This window comes from Hypanus sabinus, chromosome X1, assembly GCF_030144855.1.
Source record: "Hypanus sabinus isolate sHypSab1 chromosome X1, sHypSab1.hap1, whole genome shotgun sequence".
In the NCBI taxonomy this organism is placed as follows: domain Eukaryota; kingdom Metazoa; phylum Chordata; class Chondrichthyes; order Myliobatiformes; family Dasyatidae; genus Hypanus; species Hypanus sabinus.
Window position 1 is genome coordinate 36,144,224 of NC_082738.1, and position 23,126 is coordinate 36,167,349.

The 23,126-nt window shown below is 41.6% G+C and overlaps 1 protein-coding gene across 2 annotated transcripts in view; it reads left to right on the forward strand.

Moving 5' to 3' along the window:
* LOC132384823 (transcription factor CP2-like) overlaps positions 1–23,126 on the forward strand; it is a 68,430-nt gene that overhangs the window by 17,949 nt on the left and 27,355 nt on the right. For both annotated transcript variants that reach the window (XM_059956378.1, XM_059956379.1), the window contains 4 exons: positions 138–214; positions 2,299–2,404; positions 17,964–18,070; positions 21,054–21,206. In XM_059956378.1, the coding sequence (XP_059812361.1) occupies positions 138–214; positions 2,299–2,404; positions 17,964–18,070; positions 21,054–21,206 (443 nt within the window). The remainder of the gene's footprint in view (positions 1–137; positions 215–2,298; positions 2,405–17,963; positions 18,071–21,053; positions 21,207–23,126) is intronic.

A 23,126-nucleotide genomic window follows, 5' to 3' on the forward strand; every position in this document is an offset into this window, starting at 1 on the left:
TTAAAAGGGAAAACAAATCAGCAATGATAGAATGGCAAAGGAGACTCAATGGACTCATTCTGCTCCAATGTCATATGGTCTTATGGTTTTAAATTGCTCAGTCTAAACACCTCATACATTGGCTGTTTCCTCTTCAGGTCAATCATACGAGATCCGGATGCTGTGTAATCAGAATATAAGGGGACTCCTGGAGTTCAGTGGGAAGCTGCTGAAGGTGAGTCCCACACAGAGGCGGGAGGAAAGAATGACAGCAGGATTACACTGGGATTAAAGTCAGATGTTGATGGTCAACAGAGACTCGGTGGGCTGAATGGCCTGTTTCCATGTTATTTTCCCATCGAATCTGCTCCACCATTTGATCATGGCTGATTTTTTACTCCTTTCAACCCCATTCTCCTGCCTTCTCCCTGTAACTTTTGACACGCTTATTAATCAAGAAACTATGAAGTTTCGCTTTAAATATACCCATGAATTGGCCTCAACAGCTGCCTGTGGCAGTGTGGGTTTGGTAGTCCCCAGAAAGATGTGAGCTTGATATTGAGAAACAGCCCCTTAGCTAGGAAAATAGTTGTGATGACTTAATATGTTCCAACAGCTGCTGTTCTACACTACACACATAAAGGTGGCCACTGATTCTATAATTCTGCCACCATGGAAGTCAAAATATACAACAGTAGTCAAATTATATTATTATATAAAGCAATCTGTCCATTAACCTGTACAGAAATTAGGAACAGACACAAATACCAGATCACCAAAGAAGGATCTCAGGTTCATTTATTGAGTTCAAGTGCAAGTTCAAGTTTGTTGTCATCCGTCTGAATAACTAAAAGAAACTATGTCCCTCAGGACCACAGTGCACCCAAAAAACATATATCACACACAGCACATAATCAAAATATTACCACAAATAAGTTAATAAAATATAATTCAAAGTGCATGTAGTGCACAGCACAGGTACACAGTAAACAGTAAACAGCTCACTGTCCCAGTGACGAGACTTCAGTGGCGGCAGGGTTTTAATTAGTCTCACAACCTGTGGGAAGAAGCTGTTACCCAGTCTGATACCACGTGCACATCAAAACATACAGCAAATCCCATCATTTGGGTTACAACCAACACAGTCTAATGATGTGCTGTGGAGGCCACAAGTATCACCACACATTCCAGTGCCCACATCGTTCAGCAGAACAGCAACAGAAAGACAAGCTGTTTTCCCACACTCCCAGCCACCCACCCATCTCACACACACACACACACACACACACACACACACACACTGACTCCACACCTCCGACCACCAGTGCTCGCCCCAGCCTCTTGGACTCGTCGAGGTCCTTTCATTCAGAGCTCTTGCATTCATCTCGAAAGGATGATAGCTCACAGTCGAAATGTTGGTGCTGGTGCCCTGGCAGTGTAGCCGTTAGCACAATGCGTTACAACACCAGCCATGAGATCAGAGTTCATTCCTGCTGCTGTCTGTGAGGAATTTGTATGTTTTCTCCGTAACCACATAGGTTTCTTCCGAGTACTCTGAGTTCCTCCCACATTCCAAAGAGTTGGGGCTAGAAAGCTGAGGCTGCCCTCAGCACTCCTCAGACTGTGCTGGTCATTGACGTGAAAACAACACTTCCCACTGTGTGTTTCAATGTACACATAACAAATAGAGCTAATTTTGATCTGTAAACCAATTAGCCTTAGGAAAGAAATTCACCAAGAGGTTTAGGAAGGAAATTCCAGAGCATAGCCCCTAACATCCGAACTGTCAGGGCCAATGCTCTAGAATCTATTTCTTAACTCCATGACTATAACAGCAAAAGCAGCTGGCCATGGTGGAGAGAAAAGTCAGGGATCAGCAATATGCAAGAAATGGAGGAGCACGGAGTTCACAGAGTATCATCAGCTGGACTGAGTGGAAATTGAGGGTGGGGAAAACATTTAGCGTCATAGAGCATAACAGCACAGAAACAGGCCTATCAGTCTGTCTAGTTCATGTTGAACTGTTATTCTGCCTAGTCCCACCAACCCATACCTGGATTATAACCTTCTATACTGCTCTCTTTCACATACTTATCCAAACTTTTCTTGAACGTTGCAATCAACCTGCCTCCAACACTTCTGCTGGCAGCTCTTGCACCAAGCTCTGAGTGAAGAGGTCTCACCGCAGGTTCATGTTAAATATTTCACCTTTCACCCTTAACCTATGACTTCTAATTCTAGTCTTGCCCAACCTCAGGGGAAAAAGCCTTTTTCTGACTTCCTCTCTCCCGCCGCCACCTCTTCCCTTTGGTTTTGCAGAGTACAGTTCGGGTGGTCTTCCATGACAGACGGCTCCAGTACAGTGAACACCAACAGCTCCAGGGCTGGAAATGGAACAGACCAGGAGACCGGTTGCTTGATATTGGTAGGTCCTGCCCACAGACGCCAATCTTCTGTTTGTGCTGAGGGCTTTTGGATTTCTGTTCTTCACTGTGGGTGAAGGGCAGTATGGTGGCATAACGATTAGCATTTCATTGTATGTTTTGATGTTTCAATGTACATGTGACAAATAAAATTAATTTTAATCTCTCGTGGGAGGTCCTACTGAGGTAGGGTGGTATGCTGTTCTGTATAGGAAGGATGTGATTAAGTTGGAGAGGATGTAGAAAACATTTGCAAGGATGTTGCTGGGAATGGAGGGCTTACTGTATGAGAAGAGATGGGATCAGCTGAAACAGTTTTCCCTGGAGCGAAGGAGGCCGAGTGGTGACCTAAAAGCGGTTTGTAAGATTATGAGAGGCATTGATAAGTTGCATGGTCACAGTTTGTTTCCCAGGGTAGGAGAATCTAAAACTAATCGAAAACTAAAGGCCACAAGTTCAAAGTGAGACACAAAATATTTAAGGTTGTGGGGCTAAGGGGCTGGTTTATCACTCAGATGGTGGTGAGTAGATGGAATAAAGCACCAAAGGAAGTGATAGAGTTGGGTTCAATTATAATGCTTAAAAGCTACTTGGACAGGTCCATGGATCAGAAACAATTTGAGAGATGTGAGCCAAATGCAGGTAAATGGGATTAGCTCGTGGTTAGCATGGGCAAGATGGGCCAAAGGGTCTACTTTCACACTGTGTAGCTTTGTGACTTGATCACTCAATCGAAGGGCTAATTCCACGTTGCCACACTCCCAGTGAACTTGCCTGATTGTGAACATGAAGCACTAGTCTTTGTAAAACGTAACTGGGCTTTCCTTCATTGCCTCGAAAGTGAGGTTGCTTAAAGCTGTGATAGGCAGCATAAGAACATAAGAAACAAGAGCAGGGGTTGGCCATCTGGCCCATAGAGCCTGCTCTGCCTTTCAATAAAATCATAGTTTAGCTGGCTCTGGACTCAGCTCTACCTACGTTTCTTTTCCCCATAACCCCTTGATTCCCCAGCTACCTAACTGTCTTTTGCACGTGATGTAGAATGGGTCTGTTTCTGTGCTACACAGCCACCCCTCCCACCAGGACATGCCCTCTTCTCATTACTACCATCAAAGAGGAGGTCCAGAAGCCAGAAAACACATATTCAACCTTTTAGGAATTGCTTCTTCCCCTCCACTATCTGATTTCTGAATGGACAATGAATCCTGAATGCTATCTCACTCTTTTTTGCTCTGTTTTTGGCACAATTTAATTTTTATATTGTATATATTTCTTATTATAATTTATAATATATTTCATGTCTTATACTGTACTGCTGCTACAAAACAACAAATTTCACAAATACACTCTTATTGGTTTTCCAGCCGGGTACAAGTACCGATTTTAACTGACATTTCGATGATAAACTCTGCGTCTTCATCAGGGATGATGCCTGGGCGTGTATAAGTACCACTGGACTAGACACGCCCAGGCATCATCTCTGATGAAGATGGCAGAGCTTGATCAGTTAAAATAGATACCTGTACCCAGCTGGAAGCCAGAAAAGAGTTAATTCAATAAATTTCACGATATACAATAAGCCAATGAAAATAAATCTGATTCTGATTCTATGACTCTACGTGAGACTAGAATCTTAACTCTAGACAAAAAGTATGAAAGGAGAACTGGCCTCATTAAGTGCAGCAAGTGATTAGGAGGGAAAGTGATATGTTAATTTTTATTACCTCAGGGTTCAATTATAGGAGTATGAAGGTCTTATTATAGACGTTGAGATGGCACCCAAATATTATGCAGTTCTGGTATCTATTCCTTAAAAAAAGACCTACCAAGAGGGGAGCAAAACAAAGATCCACAAGACTGGCTCCACTAATGGAACCAGTCATACAGCTTTTGCTGCTTGAAGAGAGATTGTGTAGATTGGAAGTATATTCTGTAGAGTTTAGAAGAATGAGAGATCTAATTGAAACTTAATAATTCTTAAAGGACTTGAAAGGCCAGAGACCGTCAGGAAGAATAGGCATTGGATAGGGCATAAATGCAGTCAGTTGGATGGGTTGAAATGTGTCTATTTTAATGCGAGAAGTATTAGGAACAAAGGGGACGACCTTAGAACATGGGACACTACATGGAACTATGATGTTGTGGCCATAACAGAGACTTAGCTATCAGAAGGGCAGGTGTTGACTGCTGGATGTTCCCAGGGTTTAAAGGGATAGGGAGGGAGATAACAGCGGTGGGGGAGTGCTATTTCTAATCAGGGATTGTATCACAGCTGCGGAGAGGGAGGACTTCATGGAGGGATTGTCTACTGAGTGTCTACAGTGCGGGGTAAGTCAGAAGCAGGAAAGGTGCAATCACACTATTGGGGCTATTCCCCCAATAACAACAGAGACATCATGGAGCAGATCAGTAGGCATATTTTGAAAAGGTACAAAAATAACAGGGTTGTTATCATGAGTGACTTTAACTTTCCTAATATTGATTGACTCCTCCTTAGTACAAGATGCTTAGATGGGCCAGAGTTGTTAGGTGTGTCCAAGAAGGATTCCTAACTGGGGGGGGGGGGGCATTCTGGATCTAGTACTAGGCATTGAACCTGGTCACATGACAGAGAGGCTCCTTGATGAACATGAAGTCAGCATAAAACAGGATAGTGTGCTGGAACATGTCAAGGTTAAGGATGAGGATGTGCTAAACTTTTTAAAAACATTAGGATAGATAAGTCCACAAGATAGGTAGGATAGATAGGATATACCCCAGGATTCTTTGGCATCGAGGGAAGAGATTGCCACATCAGTGGTGATGATCTTTGCATCCTCACAGGCCACAGGAGTGATACCAGAAGATTAGAGGATTGCATATTTTATTCCTTTGTTGAAGAAAGATAATGAAGAAAGCACAGCAGCGCCTTTACTATCTTAGGAGTTTGCAAAGATTTTGAATGTCATCTAAAACTTTAAAAAACCTCTATAGATGTGTGGAGGAGTACATTGACTGGCTGCATCACAGTTTGGTATGGAAATACCAATGCCCTTGAATGGGAAATCCTACAAAAAGTAATGGGTACAGTCCAGTCTATCACAGGTAAAGCACTCCTGTCCATTGTGGACATCTACATAGAACATAGTCGTAGGAAAGCAGTATCTATCATTAGGTGCTCCCACCACCCATGTCATGCTCTCTTCTCACCACTGCCTTCAGGAAGAAGGTACTGGAACCTCAGGACTCACACCACCAGGTTCAGAAACAGTTATTGCCCCTCAACCAGCAGGCTCTTAAGCCAAACTTCACTCAACTTCACTCGCCCCATCACTGAACTGATCCCACAACCTATGGATTCACTTTCAAGGACTCTTCATCTCATGTTCTCAACATTTATTGCTTTTTTATTTATTATTAGTATTATTATTTATTTCTTTTTGTATTTGCACAGTTTGGTGTCATTACACTCTGGTTCTATGCCCAGTTGGTGCAGTCTTTCATTGATTCTAATAGGTTATTAGATTTATCGAGTAGGGCTGCAAGAAAATGAATCTTGGGGTTGTGTGTGGTGACCTATATGTACTTTGATAATAAATTTACTTTGAACTTTGAGAGCGAATCCTGGGAATTATACACAAGTGAGTTGACATCATTGATGGGAAAACTACTGGAGAAGATTCTTAGAGACAGGATTGATGAACATTTGGAGAAGCATAGTCTCATTAGGGGTAGCCTGGTGTGTGAGGGGTAGGTCATGCCTCACGAGCCTGATTGATGTTTTTTGACAAAGTGACAAAGCAAATTAATAAAGGTAGATTGGTGAATGTAGTGCATTTGGATTTTAGTAAGTTGTTCAACAATTTTTCCCATGGAGGACTCATTCAGAAATACAGAAACCATGGAATCCAGGGAAATTTGGCTGCAATTCTGAATTGGATTTCAAGCAGAAGGCAGAGGGTGGTAGTAGATGGAGTGTATTCTGTCTGGAAGTCCATGATTTGTGATATTCTCCAGGACTCTGTCTTAGAGTGCTAAATGCATGAAATGTCCTGCCAGGGATGGTGGTAGAATCAGAATCAGATTTTAATATCACTGCCATATGTTACGGCAGCACTGCAATAAATATAGAGAAAAAATGAATTACATTTAAGTATACTGTATATATATAAATAGTTAATTTTAAATAAGTAGTACAAAATACCAGAAATAAAAAAAGTAGTGAGGTAGTGTTCATGGGTTCAAAGTCCATTTAGGAATTGGATGGCAGAGGGGAAGAAGCTGTTCCTGAATCGCTGAGTGTGTGCCTTCAGGCTTCTGTACCTCCTACCTGATGGTAACAGTGAGAAAAGGGCATGCCCTGGGTGCTGGAGGTCCTTAATAATGGATGCCACCTTCCTAAGGTACCACTCCTTGAAGATGTCTTGGATACAATGCAGGCTGGTACCCATGATGGAGCTAACTAATTTTACAAGTTTCTGCAACTTTTTTCGATTTTGTGCAGTAGAACCCCCCCCCCCCCCCCCCCCCGCATGCCAGATGGTGATACACCAGGTCAGAATGCTCTCCATGGTACATTTGTAGATGTTTCCGAGTGTTTTAGGTGACAAACCAAACCTCCTCAAACTCCTAATGAAATATAGTCGCAGCCTTGCCTTCTTTATAGCTGCATCAATATGTTTTGTCCAGGTTAGATCCTCAGAGATATTGACACCCAGGAACTTGAAATTGTTCACTCCCTCCGCTTCTGATCCCTCTGATGATTGGTTTGTATTCCTTTGTCTTACCTTCCCTGAAGACCACAATCAGCTCTTCGGTCTTGCTGATGTTGAGTGCAAGATTGTTGCTACAACACCACTCAACTAGTTGGCATATCTCACTCCTGTACACCTTCTCATTGCCATCTGGAACTCTACCAACAATGGTTGGATCATCAGCAAATTTATAGATGGCATTTGAGCTATGCCTAGCCACACAGTCATGGGTGTAGAGAGAGTAGAGCAGTGGCTAAGCCAGTGTTAATCGTCAGTGAGGAGATGTTATTTCCAATCTGCTCGGATTGTGGTCTTCCAGTTAAGAAGTCAAGCATCCAGTTGCAGAGGGAGGTACAGAAGCCCAGGTTCTGTTGCTTTTCGATCAGGACTGGAGGAATGATGATGCTAAATGATGAGCTACAGTGAATAAACAGCATCCTGACACAGGTATTTGTGTTATCCAGGTGATCCAAGGCTGTATTGGAGAGCCATTGAGATAGTGTCTGCTGTAGACCTATTGTGGCGATAAGCAAATTGCAGTGGCTCCAGGTCCCTCCTGAGACAAGCATTGATTCCAGCCATGACCAGCCTCTCAAAGCATTTCATCACCATAGATGTGAGCGTACTGGATGACAGTCATTGAGGCAGCTCACACTACCCTTCTTGGGCACTGGTATAACTGTTGCCCTTTCGAAGCAGCCGGGAACTTCCAACCATAACAGTGAGAGATTGAAAATGTCTTTGAATACTCCTGCCAGCTGGTTGGCACAGGTTTTCAGAGACCTACCAGCTGCCTTGCAAGGGTTCACCCTCTTGAAAGACAATGTGACATCGGCCTCTGAGACAGAGATCACGGGGTCATCGGATGCTGCAGGGATCCTCACAGCTGAGGCAAATACATTAGGGACATTCAAAAACCTGTGAGATAGGCACATGGATGAAGCTAAAATGGAGGATTATGTGGGAGGGAAGGGTTAGATTGTTCTTGGAATGCGTTAAAAGATTAGCACAACATCATGGAATGAAGGGCTTGTTCTGAGCTATACTGTTCTATGCTCTAAGTTCTATGCAGGGGGGGTTTCACTGCCACCCCTCACCCGACTGAAGCAGTCCAGGAACAGTGGGAATGGGTTAAGAATAAGGGAATGGTTTGAGAATCAGGAATGAGATGAGGTGAAAGTTCTTCATTCAAAGGGTGATGGAGTCTTTGGACTTCTCTGCCTTGGAGATCTGTGGAGGCACAGCCAGTTACCTTCATAGTTAAATTTCTAGATACTAAGGGAATCAAGAGGTAAATTAAGTGAAAATGATATTGAGGTAAATGATCATCCATCATCTTGATAAATGGCAGTGCAGACTTAAGGGGTTATTTCTTCAGCAGTTTGAACGGGGCACGACTGCACAAGCGTGTGGAGGCCGGCCAATGAGAACAGTGGGAAGAGTTTAAAAGGAAACAGCTTTATAGAGCGGGCGTCGGAGGAGTGGGCGACGGAGTAGAGAGAGACAGAGTAGGAAGGCTTCGGCAATAAAGGGTTGAAGCCAGGTAGGTTATCTGTTTAAAATAAAGACAGAGCATATGTGTGTGAGGCCGGTTTTCTGTGTTCGGTGTCAGATGTGGGAGTCCTGGAGACTCCTGGACAGCCACATCGGCACCAGGTACATCGAGCTGCAGCTCCTCAGAGACCACTTTAGGGAACTGGAGATGCAGGTCAATGACCTTCATCTGGTCAGGAAGAGTGAGGAGGTGATAGGTAGGAACTATAGGCAGGTGGTCACACTGAGACCACAGGAGACAGATAAGTGGGTAACAGTCAGGAGGGGGAAGGGCAAGAGTCAGATACTAGAGAGTACCCCAGTGACTGTCCCCCTTAACAATAAGTACTCCTGTTTGAGTAGTATTGGGGGGGGGGAACCTACCTGTGGGAAGCAACATGTGGCTGTGCCTCTGGCACGGAGTCTGGCCCTGTGGCTCAGATGGGTAGGGAAAGGAAGAGGAAGGCAACAGTGACAGGGGACTCTATAGTTAGGGGGTAAGACAGGTGATTCTGTGGACGCAGGAAAGAAATGTGGTTGGTAGTTTGCCTCCCAGGTGCCAGGGTCTGGGATGTTTCTGATCACGTCCATGATATCTTGAAGTGGGAAGGAAAACAGACAGAGGTCATGATACATATTGGTACCAACGACATAGGTAGGAAAAGGGAGGAGGTCCTGAAAAAAGAGTACAGGGAGTTAGAAAGGAAGTTGAGAAGCAGGACTGCAAAGGTAGTAATCTCGGGATTACTGCCTATGCCACGTGACTGAGAATAGGAATAGAGTGAGGTGGAGGATAAATGCATGGCTGAGGGATTGGAGCGGGAGCAGGGATTCAGATTTCTGGATCATTGGGACCTCTTTTGGGGCAGAAGTGACCTGTACAAAAAGGACGGGTTGCACTTGAATCCCAGGGGGACCAATATTCTGGCAGGGAGGTTTGCAAAGGCTACTGGGGAGAGTTTAAACTAGAATTGCCTGGGGGTGGGAACCGAACTGAAGTGACGGAGGAAAGGGAGGTTGGCTCACAAATAGAGAAAGTTTGGAGACAGTGTGAAAGGGAGTACAGGCAGGTGATAGAGAAGGGACGCGCTCAGTCTGATGGTCTGAGATGTGTCTATTTTAATGCAAGGAGTATCATGAATAAAACGGATGAGTTTAGAGCATGGATCAGCACTCAGAGCTATGATGTCGTGGACGTTATGGATGGTGCAGGGGCAGGAATGGTCACTTCAAGCGCCAGGCTTTAGATGTTTCAGAAAGGACAGGGAGGGAGGCAGGAGAGGTGGGGGCGTGACACTGTTGATCAGAGATCGTGTCACAGCTGCAGAAAAGGTGGACGTCATAGAGGGGTTGTCTACGGAATCTCTGTGGGTAGAAGTTAGGAATAGGAAGGGGTCAATAACTCTACTGGGTGTTTTTTAATAGTAACAGGGACATCAAGGAGCAGATAGGGAGGCAGATTCTGGAAAGGAGTAATAATAACAGGGTTGTTGTGGTGGGAGATTTTAATTTCCCAAATATTGATTGGCATCTCCCTAGAGTGAGGGGTTTAGATGGGGTAGAGTTTGTTAGGTGTGTTCAGGAAGGTTTCTTGACACAATATGTAGATAAGCCTACAAAAGGAGAGGCTGTACTTGATCCGGTATTGGGAAATGAACCTGGTCAGGTGTCAGGTCTCAGTGGGAGATTATTTTGGAGATAGTGATCATAATTCTATCTCCTTTACCATAGCATTGGAGAGAGATAGGAACAGACAAGTTAGGAAAGCGTTTAATTGGAGTAAGGGGAATTATGAAGCTATCAAGCAGGAAATTGGAAGCTTAAATTGGGAATAGATGTTCTCAGGAAAATGTATGGAAGAAATGCGGCAAATGTTCAGGGGATATTTGTGTGGAGTTCTGAGTAGGTACATTCCAAAGGGACAGGGAAAGGATGGTAGGGTACAAGATCTGTGGTATACAAAGGCTGTTGTAAATCAAGTCAAGAAGAAAAGAAGAGCTTACGAAAGGTTCAAAAAACAAGGTAATGATAGAGATCTAGAAGATTATAAGGCTAGCAGGAAGGAGCTTAAGAATGAAATTAGAAGAGCCAAAAGGGGCCATGAGAAGGCCTTGGTGGACAGAATTAAGGAAAACCCCAAGGCATTCTACAAGTATGTGAAGAGCAAGACGATAAGCCATGAGAGAATAGGACCAATCAAGTGTGACAGTGGGAAAGTGTGTATGGAACCAGAGGAGATAGCAGAGGTATTTAATGAACACTTTGCTTCAGTATTCACTACAGAAAAGGATCTTGATGATTGTAGTGATGACTTGCAGTGGACTGAAAAGCTTGAGCATGTAGATATTAAGGAAGAGGATGTGCTGGAGCTTTTTCGACAGCGATCATAACTGTGTTGCCAAAAAAAGATAGAGATCCTTTAAAACCAACATCATATAGGCCTATCTCCTTGTTGAATACAAATTATAAAATAATAGCAAAAATTTTATCTAATAGAATATCTAAATATCTACCAAAATTAATACATATGGATCAAACAGGCTTTATTAAGAACAGACAATCAACGGACAATATAACTCGGTTACTTAGCATAATTCATTTGGCACAAAAAAGAGAGGAAATGAGTGTGACATTTGCCTTAGATGCAGAAAAAGCATTTGATAGATTGGAATGGGATTTTTTATTTAAGGTATTGGAAAAATATGAGTTAGGAAAATCTTTTATAAAATGGATTAAAACCTTAAATATTAATCCTCAAGCTAAAGTAGTTACAAATGGTCAGATTTCAACACCATTCTGCTTAACAAGGTCAACTAGACAAGGCTGTCCATTATCACCTGCCCTATTTGTATTGGCGATAGAACCATTAGCTGAAATAATTAGAACAGATTCAGATATTATGGGCTTTAGAGTTAACCAAGAAGAATATAAGATTAATTTATTTGCTGATGATGTTCTGATTTATTTAACAAACCCATTGCAATCTCTGCAAAAAACTATCTTTCAGATTGGAAGAATATGGGAAAATATCGGGGTATAAAGTAAACTGGGATAAAAGTGAAATTTTACCTCTTACCAAAGGAGATTATAGTCAATGTCGATTAGTAACTCAATTTCGATGGCCAATAAATGGGATAAAATATTTAGGTATAAGAGTCGATAATGATGTAAAGAATTTATACAAACAAAACTATTTGCCATTATTAAAAAAAATAAAAGAGGATCTTGATAAATGGATGATGTTACCAATAACATTAATAGGTAGAGTCAATGCTGTAAAAATGAATATATTTCCTAGATTGCAATATTTATTTCAAACTTTACCAATACAACTGCCTCAGAATTTTTTTCAAGAATTGAATACATATGTGAGGAAGTTTCTTTGGAAAAGAAAGATGTCAAGAATATCATTGGAAAAATTGACATGTAACTTTGAATTAGGAGGGTTACAACTTCCAAATTTTAAGAATTATTATAAAGCAAATCAATTTAGATTTATTGCATCTTTTTTTGATGAAGAAAAACTGGCATGGATTAGAATAGAACTAGATAAGATAGGAGAAAATATACCAGAAGATTTTATATATAAATGGGAATCCAAATGGATACGGGAAAAGAAAGAATCTCTTATATTAAGACATTTGATTGATTTATGGAATAAGGTAAATATGGATGATGAGATAAAGAAATCTTTATTAGCAAGAAGAACCTTAATTCAAAATAGGCTTATTCCTTTTACAATGGATAATACACTTTTATATAACTGGTTTCAAAAGGGGATTAAATATGTAGGTGACTGTTTTGAAGGAGGTGTGTTGATGTTGTCTGATCAATTAAAAAATAAATATAAAATATCAAATAACACCCTTTTCTGTTATTTTCAATTAAAGGCCTATTTACGAGATAAACTGGGTCAAACAATGTTAATGCCAAAACCTAATGAAATAGAAATATTAATTCAAAAAGGAAAAATTTTAAAAATTACATCTTGTATGCATAATTTGATTCAATAACAGGCAATTAAACCAGGAATTCATAAATCAAGATAAAAATGGGAATCTGATTTGAATATTAAAATTGATGGAAAAAATTGGTCAAGATTATGTTTTGATAGTATGATAAAAACAATAAATGTCTGACTTAGATTAGTACAATATAATTTTTTACATCAATTATATATAACACCACAGAAAATAAATAGATTAAATTCAAATCTATCTGACCAATGTTTTCGATGTAATCAAGAAATTGGTACTTTTTTACATTCTACTTGGTCTTGTTTTAAAATTCAACCATTTTGGATAAATTTAAGACTTTTATTGGAACAAATTACTGGAGTACAACTCCCACATAGCCCAATATTATTTTTACTAGGTGACATTGAAGGGACAATACCGAAACTTAAATTGAATAAGTATCAAAAAAATGTATAAAAATTGCATTGGCAGTAGCCAAAAAAGTTATTGCAGTTACTTGGAAATCTGATTTATATTTAACTATGGATCGTTGGAATAATGAAATATATAGCTGCATTCCCCTTGAAAAAATTACTTATAATCTAAGAAATGAATATGATATATTTTTGAAAATTTGGCACCGATATCTACAAAAGATAGGATTAAATATACAGGTCCTTTGAAGATAAAATTACAAAGTAATGGGGAAAATAAAAATTAAAATTAAAATTATTTTGAACTCCATGGAGCATGTGGGGATCCTCCGATATCCAGGCAATCTTTTTTTCTTTCTTTCCTTTCTTTTTTTTTCTGTTTTTTAGATAAGGGTTAAGGGGGGGAGGGTTAAGGGGAGGGGGAGGGTCAATATTAATTTTTTTTACTATTCTGTATTCCATTCATTCTATGTAATTCTCTTAAAAATGTAATAAATAAATTTAAAAAAAGAGACTCCTGGACAGGCACATGGAGCTCAGAAAAATCGAGGGCTATGGGTAAAGCCTAGGTCAGGGGTTGGCAACGTTTACCACTGAAAGAGCCAATATGGACCCATTTCCCACAGAAAAGAAAACACTGGGTGCCATAAAACCCGTTTGACATTTAAAATGAAATAACACTGCATACAATGGTTTTTTTTGCCTTTATGCTATGTATAAACAAACTATAATGTGTTGCACTTATGAAATTGATGAACTCCTGCAGAGAAAACGAAATTACATTTCTGCATGCAATAAAAACATTTTGAACTCCGAAAAAAAGACGTTGGGTTGAAGGTTACTCCATAGTTAGCCTACCTTGGATCGAAGAATTAAAAGAAAGCGCGCACTGGCGGGTGTCAGGCATTGGCAGTGGTGATGTATATTAATAGCGATAAAAAACACGTTGTAGCGGTGTGCTACACGCAGCGCTAAAATAAAGACACTGCAGTCAAAGGTAGCTTTATTCGAACTAAACAGCCTTGCTTTAAAGCCTCCCTCAACCTGTCCCCGTGGGCGCGGATGCTCCAAAAGACACGTACTCACAAACCCCCGTAGGCTATCTCCCTTAGCCGGCACGGTGGCTAATTGTGAGCCGGTTCGGATGTCCCAGGAAATGGGGTCTCCACAAAGTTTTTAGATTGTACAAGATCACCATAATCTTCAAATTTCGAATTACATTTCAAAAACTAACAAACCACGGGAAGCTGCATCACAGAGATGAAAGAGCCGCGGGTTGCTGACCTCTGGCCTAGGTAGTTCTAAGGTAGGACATGTTTGGCGCAGCTTAGTGGTCCGAAGAGCCTGTATTGTGCTGTATGTTTTCTATATTTCTAACCCCTACCCCACTCCTAAATCTGCCATTCATATATTCGTATGTTTGATGTAACTTTTCTCTATTAACAACATACATCTGGAGCAACTTCCTTATTTTTATGTTGATAAGTACAGTTCCTGTTTGTCACTCCACTTAAACCGAATTTGTTTTCCAACTCATGTTATTTGGAGTTAATCTCTTGCTGTTCCTCACATCCAACTGTCTGGTTGACTTGGTGTTGCCAATAAATATCCAGTCAGCTGATCCTCAGAGTCCACCTGGGAATGGTAATTCTTCAAAACCCAGATCTGCTTTGTTTACGCTTATCCCCGTCAGAATTTGATTCATGATCCGGGGACGTGGGACTAAAGCTCTTGTGATCACCTAATGCTTTGTTTTCACTGTACACGTTCAGCGCACTCATCCAGAATGGTTTCATCAACATCTAATAGGATCGGAGCATTCTGCTGTTTACATCAGAACACCAGGCTCTACCTCACATCATCTGAGCATTTGTACATGCATAAAAGAAGTTTATCTTCTTCTGGGCAACTTGACACAATCCAGTTAAAACAAGAAGCATTATGCAATTTTTCTTTTGATTATATAAATTTAAAAATGATTCAATGTGAAGGCTACACCTTTGGTGGGAATAAAGAAAAGAGCATACGAAAATAAGTAACTAGAGCAGGAAAAGAGCACTCCCACCCATGTCTGCTCCACCAACCAGGCCACGCTCTCTTCTCACTACTGTCATCAGGCAGGAGGTTCTGAAGCCTTAGGTCACACACCACCAGGCTCAAGAACAGTTATTAGCCTACAACCATCAGGGCTCCTGAATCAGTGTGGATAACTTCGCTCACAAGATCACAAGACAAAGGAGCAGAAGTAGGCCATTCAGCCCATCTCACCTCAGCACTAAACTGATTCCACAATCTGCAGACTCACTTTCAAGTATTCACATGTAGTTTTCATTGATTCTATTGTATTTCTTTGTTCTGCTGTGAATAACTCTAAGAAAATGAATCTCAGAGTAGTATATGGTGACATATACATACTTTGATAGTTAATTTACAGCATTTCGAACTTTGAACATTGAAATCATCACCAATCTTTTACTCAGTACCAGCTCCATACCCCTTGATTCCCTTAGTATCCAATATTCTGTTGATCCCCAATGCTGAATACACCAGGCAACTGAGGCTCCAACCCTGCTGTGCAAAACATCCCAAAGATTCACTAACCTTTGGGTGAAGAACTATCATCTTAGTCCTCAATAGACAATTTTGATGTTGAGGTTTAGTCAGAAGGACATCTATAATGTCAGACCTGTTAAGATCTGTGAAAATTTCCATGCGATCACCATTCCTTCTTCTAAACTGTGGAACAAGGGTTCCCAACCTGGGGCTCACAGACCCCTTGGTTAATAGTAGGGATCTGCAGCATAAAAAAGATTGGGAACTCTTGTTGTAGAAGATTATTGGCTCAGTCAGTTAAATCTCCCCTCAGAGGACTATCCCAAGAATCAATTGATGGAACACACTGCCAGGGGTGGTGGTAGATGCAGATACATTAGGGACATTTAAGAGACTCTTTGATAGGCACATGACTAAAGGAGATATGGAGGGCTATGAGGGAGGGAAGAGTTTGATTGATCTGAGAGTAGGTTAAAAGGTCAGCATGACTTTGCAGGCCAAAGGGCCTGTGCAAAGCTATACAGTTCTATGTTTTATGTTCTATTTTCAATCTGGTGAAATTTCACTGCACTCTCTCCACAGCGGAGATACCCTTTCTTAGGTAGGGAAATAAAACTTGTACACTATATTTCAGATATCATCTCACCAGGATCCCATATAATTTTGAAACGATGTCATTACTCTTACACTCAATTTTCTTTGTAATAAACGCCAAACTCACTACTTGTCTTCCTAACTGAGGATTCTACCAAATTAGCTGTGAGATGAGGCTACATAAATTAGCAAATAAAGGTTCTCTCTGATGAGATGTTGGTGCAATTAAAGCATTAGCATATAAAGAATCAGGAAAAATAAATTGATATTTCTCAAATTTATTACAGCAGCATAGGAGAAACGCTGCAAACAATTATGACACAACAGAGCTTGCTGAGTTTGCCCAGTGCAGTTAGCTCTAACCCATGACCCCAGTCCAATTGGGTACTTTCACAAAGGTACCAATGGTGAAAGATGGCATACACTGAGGTTATATGCACACATAACTTCCCCATAGTGGAGGTGGCTAAGACCAAAGAGCAGAGGAGTAAGAAGTTTAAAGGTGATCTGAGGAAGAACATTTCACTCAGAGGTGGCTGGAATCTGGAACACGCTGCCTAAGTGGGTGATGGAGGCAGGTACAACACGGAAGGCAAGATTTAAGAGGAATCTACACAGGACTTAAATCACCAGAGTATAGAAGACTACCAATCACATGCCAGTAAGGTGGATCAGTGTGGACAGCTAGCATGGACATGATGGGGTGAATGGCCTGCTTCTGTGCTGCATGGCACTATAATTCTATGATACGTGCCAGTGAACCCCATCATTTTCAGGGTGTGTTGTGTACTCTACATTCCTGCACACATCGTTTCTATTCTTCTTAGTGTCATAAAGCTGTAGAATATTGAAACAGGCCCTTTGGCCCATCTTACTTATGCTGACTGTCATGCCTATGTATACTAATCCCACGCTACTGCATTAATTCACATTTTGTAAATTCAGGTACTTGTCCAGATGCTTCTTAAGTGTTGTTACTACTCCTGCCTCCACCACCTCCTCTGCAAGCTCATTCCAAATACCCACTATACCTTGTGTGAAAAGTTACTCCTCAGATTCACTTTAAACCACCTCCCTCTCATCTTAAATCTAGTTTTAGGCATGCATTCCATCAAAAATTATGCCTCTCATAATTTTATATATCTTTATATGTCACCCCACAGCTTTGTCTGCTCCCGCGAAAATGCACCCAGCCTATACCAAAGTTCAAAGTTCAAAGTAAATTTACCATGTACTACCTTGAGATGATGGTTGAGGGGTAATAACTCTTCCCGAACTTGGTGGTATGGGACCTAAGTCTCCTGTATCTCCTTGCTGAAGGCAGCAGTCTTCAATATAACTCAAGTCCTCCAATCCAGGCAACATCCTTTTGAAATTATCTTGCACCTTCCCTAGCTTAACCACATCTTTCCTCTAATGAAACCTCTAGCTTTTAATCCGAAAAAGTTACACCATATGCACTTGTTATCAGCAAGATTGCAACCATATATGGAGTGCTGACAAAGTCCTTCAGGTGAAGATATGGGTCTACTAAAACAATATTACTTTTTATACTGTGCAGTCAAATGTAATGGGACACAATGGAGTCTCTATTATGGAGTCTTGGAGCATGTCCACCAATCTTCCTTTGGCCAGCGAACGACTCATTGGTCTGAAGAATTTGTATGTAATTGAGCTAATCCATCATTTACTGTGGCTTGCTTTCACGCCGTGACATTCTTTCTTTCTTTCTTTTCCTAAATGGTTTTGTTACATTAGATGTTCCCCTGTCAGTTGGAATCATCGACCCTCGAGTAAACCCCATCTTGTTGAATGCTGCGGAGTTTCTCTGGGACTCAAAGAAACAAACCTCTGTCTCCATTCAGGTTTGTGTCTTTTCCTCCTCCTTCCTCTGTTTCACTCCATTTCTCCTCTCTCCTCACTGCAGTTTATCTCAGTCTTATTTTCTTTGTTCATCCCTTATCTACCATTGCTCATCTTCATTAATTTTTCTTTCTTCTGGTGTTCCATTATATATATCTCCTGCCACACAGTTACCCCATTTTTCGGTCTCATTTGGTCTCTATATCTTTTGGGCAGTACATGAGACAGGCGGTTTACTGGAGCTACGCACTCGATGTGCTGGAGGAACTTACTGAGTCGAGTAGCGTCTGCGGGAGGAAAGAAATTGTCAATGCTTCAGGTCGAAACCCTCCGCCAGGACTGAGAGTGGAGAGGTGAGGGGGCCAGCATAGTGAAGAGAAGCTTGTCTTTACTCTTGCCAGCTTCTTTATGGTGACTCTCACACCAGTAAAGAGGTGTGCTGGCTCCAAAAAGGTGTAACATCGACAGTTTCTTTACACCCACAAATGCTGTTCTGGGGGGAAGCTTCTTTGCTCAGAGGTGGTGTGTGTGTGTGGAATTGTTAGATGTGGGTTCATTTGTAACATCTAAGAAAGATTTAGATAGACACATGGATAGGATGGGCATGGAGGTCTGTGGCCTGGATGCAGGTAGATGGATCAAGGCAGAAGACCAAGCTGGCACAGACTAGATGGGGCCATAGGACCTGTTTGTGTTTTGTAGCGCTCTGCGACTGTGACCTGCTGATTTCCTCTATTAGTTGCTCCAGATTCCAGTCCCGTGTGCTGCCAACAGTTTACTCCTGGTCAGTTTCCTCCCCCAAAACGAGATGATGATTGGATCTTTACTCCCCTTTGAGACCCCATCTCTGAACTATGGCAACAAACCACTTGGCCATTTTGATCCCTCTGCATGAGTCCATTGATGTCAGTTCCATTGTCTTAAAGAAAGCTGTGCACATTTGCTTGCTTGACAAGTGTTTGAGTTTCATTCAAACTACAATTAATTGATGTGCTTTAATATGTGTTGTGTACTCTATGTTGGAGTTGTATTTCTAAGAGCAACTTAGAGAATGTTTCCATTCCAACTGAGCCTTTTTATTAATTACATTACTGGGTATGAAGCATTCTCCATTTCAGTCAGTGCTGTCACACAAGAACAAGAGTTGAGCAGAAGTTGCAGAGATCCCCTCCCTTATGCACAAGTAGCCAAGCTCCAGCTTAAGGAGTTCCAAACAATAATCTCCAAAATGAGTACATCCTCAGCCCTCTATTTTATTCCCTGTGTGGCCAGATTCTGCTCCAAATCCATCTGGAAGTTTGCAGATGATACTATCATAGTGGAGCATATCTCAAATAATGATGAGTCTGAGAACAGAAGGAGATAGAGAGCTTAGTAACATGTGCCATGACCATAAACAAATGTCAACGGGACAGCAAGCTGGTCATTGACTTCAGGAAGTGGGGCAATGCACATGCTCCTGTCAGTGGTGCTGAAGTTAGAAGAGCTGAAAGCTTCAAATTCCTAGGAATCACCAATACCCTGTCCTTGGCTGTCGACGTAGACACCATAGACAAGAAGGCATACCAGGGCCTCTATTTTCTCAGGAGGCTGAAGAAATTTGGTGTGTCTCTGTCAGACCTTACCATGCTTTATCAATGCATTATAGAAAGCGTTTTGCCTAGATGTACAACACCAATTGCTCTGCCTGTGACTGCAGAGGGTGTGGACACAACACAGGGAAACCAAATTCCCCTCCGTGGACTCCGTCTATACGTTTCACTACCTCAATAAAGCAGCCAGCATAATCAAAGATCTCACCCCCCCCAAACATTGCCTTTTCTCCCCTCTCCCATTGGGCAAAAGATATAAAAGCTTGAAATCATAAACACCAGGCTCAAGGACAGCTTCCATCCTGCTTCTATCTAATAAGAATATTCAACGGTTCCCTAATACGATTAGATGGACTCTCACCACCATAATCCACCTAGTTACGATCTTGTACCTTACTGTCTACCTGCACTGCACTTTCTCTATAATTGTTACACTTTATTTTGCATTCTGCTACTGCTTTATCTTGTACTATCTCAGTGCACTGTGTAATGAATTAATGTGTATGGACTGCATGCCAGACAAGCTTTTCCCTGTACCTTGGTACAAATGATGATAATAAACCAATTCCAATTCCAATTCTCTAATTTTAACAATGCCATGTTTTCAATATCTGTACCAGCCACCTTTGCCATTGACGTTGCATTGCAATTAATGGCATGCTTGCCTTTATTATTCGAGGCAGTGAGTTCAAAAGTCTGGAAGTAATGTTGCAGCTTTATAAAACTCTGCTTAGCCTGCATCTGGAGTACTGCATATAGTTCTAATCACCACCCCCCCCCCCATTATCGGAAGGGTGTGGGGTCTTTGGAGAGGGTGCAGAAGAAGTTCACCAGAATGCTGCCTGGATTAGAGGCCATGAGCTATAACAAGAGGCTGGACAAACTCGAGTTGTTTTCGGTGGAGGCTGAGGCAAGATCTGATAGTGGTTTATAAAATTATGAGAGGCATAGATAGAGTAGACAGGGAGTATCGTTTTCCTAAGATAAAAATATCTAATACATGAGGGCAAATATTGAAGGTGAGAGGGTGTAAGTTGAAAGGAGATGTGAGGAGCAAGTTTTTTACTCAGAGATTGGCAGGTGTGTTGCCTGTCAGGTGGTAGAGGCAGATACACTAGGGGCTTTTAAGAGACATTTAGATAGACTCATGAATGTGAGGGAAATCGAAAGATAAGGACATTGTGTAGGTAGAAGAGATTAGTTTAGTTGGCCATTTGATTACTAATTTAATTGGTTTGACTCTTCATTGTGGGCTGAAGAGCTCGTTCCTGTGCTGTACTGTTCTATGTTCTATGTCTTATATAGTGCAAAGCACTATACTATTCAGCACGTGCCACTCAAGACTTAGCTCTGTGCCCCAAGTGATGAAAATTTTACCAACTCTGCTCCTCAGGTTCACTGCATCAGTACAGAATTCACTCCCAAGAAAAATGGTGGAGAGAAGGGGGTGCCTTTCCGAATCCAGGTCGACACGTTCAAGATGAGTGAGAATGGAGATTACACTGAGCACCTGCACTCTGCCAGTTGCCAGGTCAAAGTATTTAAGGTACCACACATTTTTGCCATAGTTGAACCAGGATGTCACCACAACCCATTTATCAATGTTAACAAGAATGTCTATAGCTTGGCAACTGGCTGTAAACACTTCACAATGTTGCAGGATTGTGGTTGTTCAGCTCTTGGCAACTTAACCCAGTCATTAGACGAGGAACTCAATGAAAAATTGTTGTTGTTCATTCTCAAAAAATACAAGAGATTTTGCAGATTCTGGAAATCCAGAATAACAAACACAAAATGCTGGAGGAACTCAGCAGGTCAGGTAGCATCTATGGAAATGAATAAAGAGTTGATGTTTTGGGCCGAGACCCATCATCAGGACTGGAAAGGAAAGAGGAAGAAGCCAGAATAATGAACAAGAGAAAATCTGCAGATGCTGGAAATTCAAACAACACACACAAAATGCTGGAGGAACTCAGCAGGCCAGGCAGCATCTATGGAGAAAAGTACAGTCGACGTTTCGGGCCAAGACTCCTATATTCCCTGACCCTGATTGCGGCATTTTCATCATGGATGTCCAATTCCTATACACTTCCATCCCCATCAAGAGGCTAGCTTGTATTCATTCCCCTTTTGCCACCTTATTCCATCTTCTTCCCCCTTTCTTATCAGTCCAGATGAATTGACTCAGCCTGAAACGTCAACTCTTTGTTCTTCTCCAAAGATATTGTTCATTCTCATCTGCCTGTACTGTATCACTTCATCAGATCCACTAAAATCCACGGTTCCTCATCTAATGACTGGGTTAAGTTGCCAAGAGCTGCCATTGTAAAGCATTGACAGCCAGTTGCCAAGCTATAAATGTTTTGTTAACGTTGATAAATGAAATGTGGTGATGTCCTGGTTCAAATATGGCCATGTTTTTGTTCTATTTATCAAAGTGTTGGCTCAGTCTGGAGAGAATTCAGTATAGCTGCCTGCATGTTGGTCTCTCACCTAATGATGTGCCTTTGTACCAAAACTCAAGACAATGAGAATCAGTCAACGATTGTAGCAAAACAGGCTACGGGGAATGAAGTGCCACCTCTTCTAAAATTAGGGGAATGCAGTGGCCAAATTGCTCACAGCAGGCTTCCAAAAATCAGCACTGAGAGAACAATCAGAGATATTCCGTATCTAGTGATATTCCTTGAGGGATCAGAACATGAGAAAATGAAGTAGGAGTTGGTCAGATGTCCCCCAGTCAAATCCTATTAGATCTGATGCAACACACAAAGGAGCTCATGGAGTTCAACAGGTCAAGCAGCATCCATGGAGAGAAATGGACAGTCAGTGTTCCGAGTCAAAATCCTTCATCAGTCCTGAAAAGAAAGGGGAGGTAGCTATTAAAAAGAAGTATGAGGAAGGTGGTGGGGGAATAAGGGCTAGCAGGTGATTGGTGGATCTGGGTAAAGAGGGTGACTGGCAGATGAAGGAGGGAAGAGAGTGGGAATGAGGTAAGAAGAGGGAAGGTGATAGGTTGAAATGACAAAGGGCTGAAGAAGATGGAATCTGATAGGAGAGGATGATGGGAGCGTGGATGGAAGGGAAGGAGGTGGGGAGAGAAACCTTTGGGAAGAGTGAGTGGGTAATGGGCAGATGGAAAGTACGGGAGAGGTGAAAGAAATCAGGGCACACACACAAAATGCTGGAGGAACTCAGCAGACCCAGCACCATCTAGGAAAAAAGTACAGTTGACATTTTGGGCCGAAACGGCGATGTTTACTCTTTTCCATTGAGTTCCTTTAGCACATATTGTGTGTTGCTCAAATTTTCCCTCGTTTGTGAAAAAAATCAGGCCTGGTTTTGTGCTGTTTAATACCCGCAGGTCAGGGCAGGTGTAGAATGAGAGACAAAAGATAATGTTTCAAGTTGAAACCGCTTGTGTGCCAAGTGTCTCCAGCATTTCTTCTTTTTTTTTAGTTTCCTA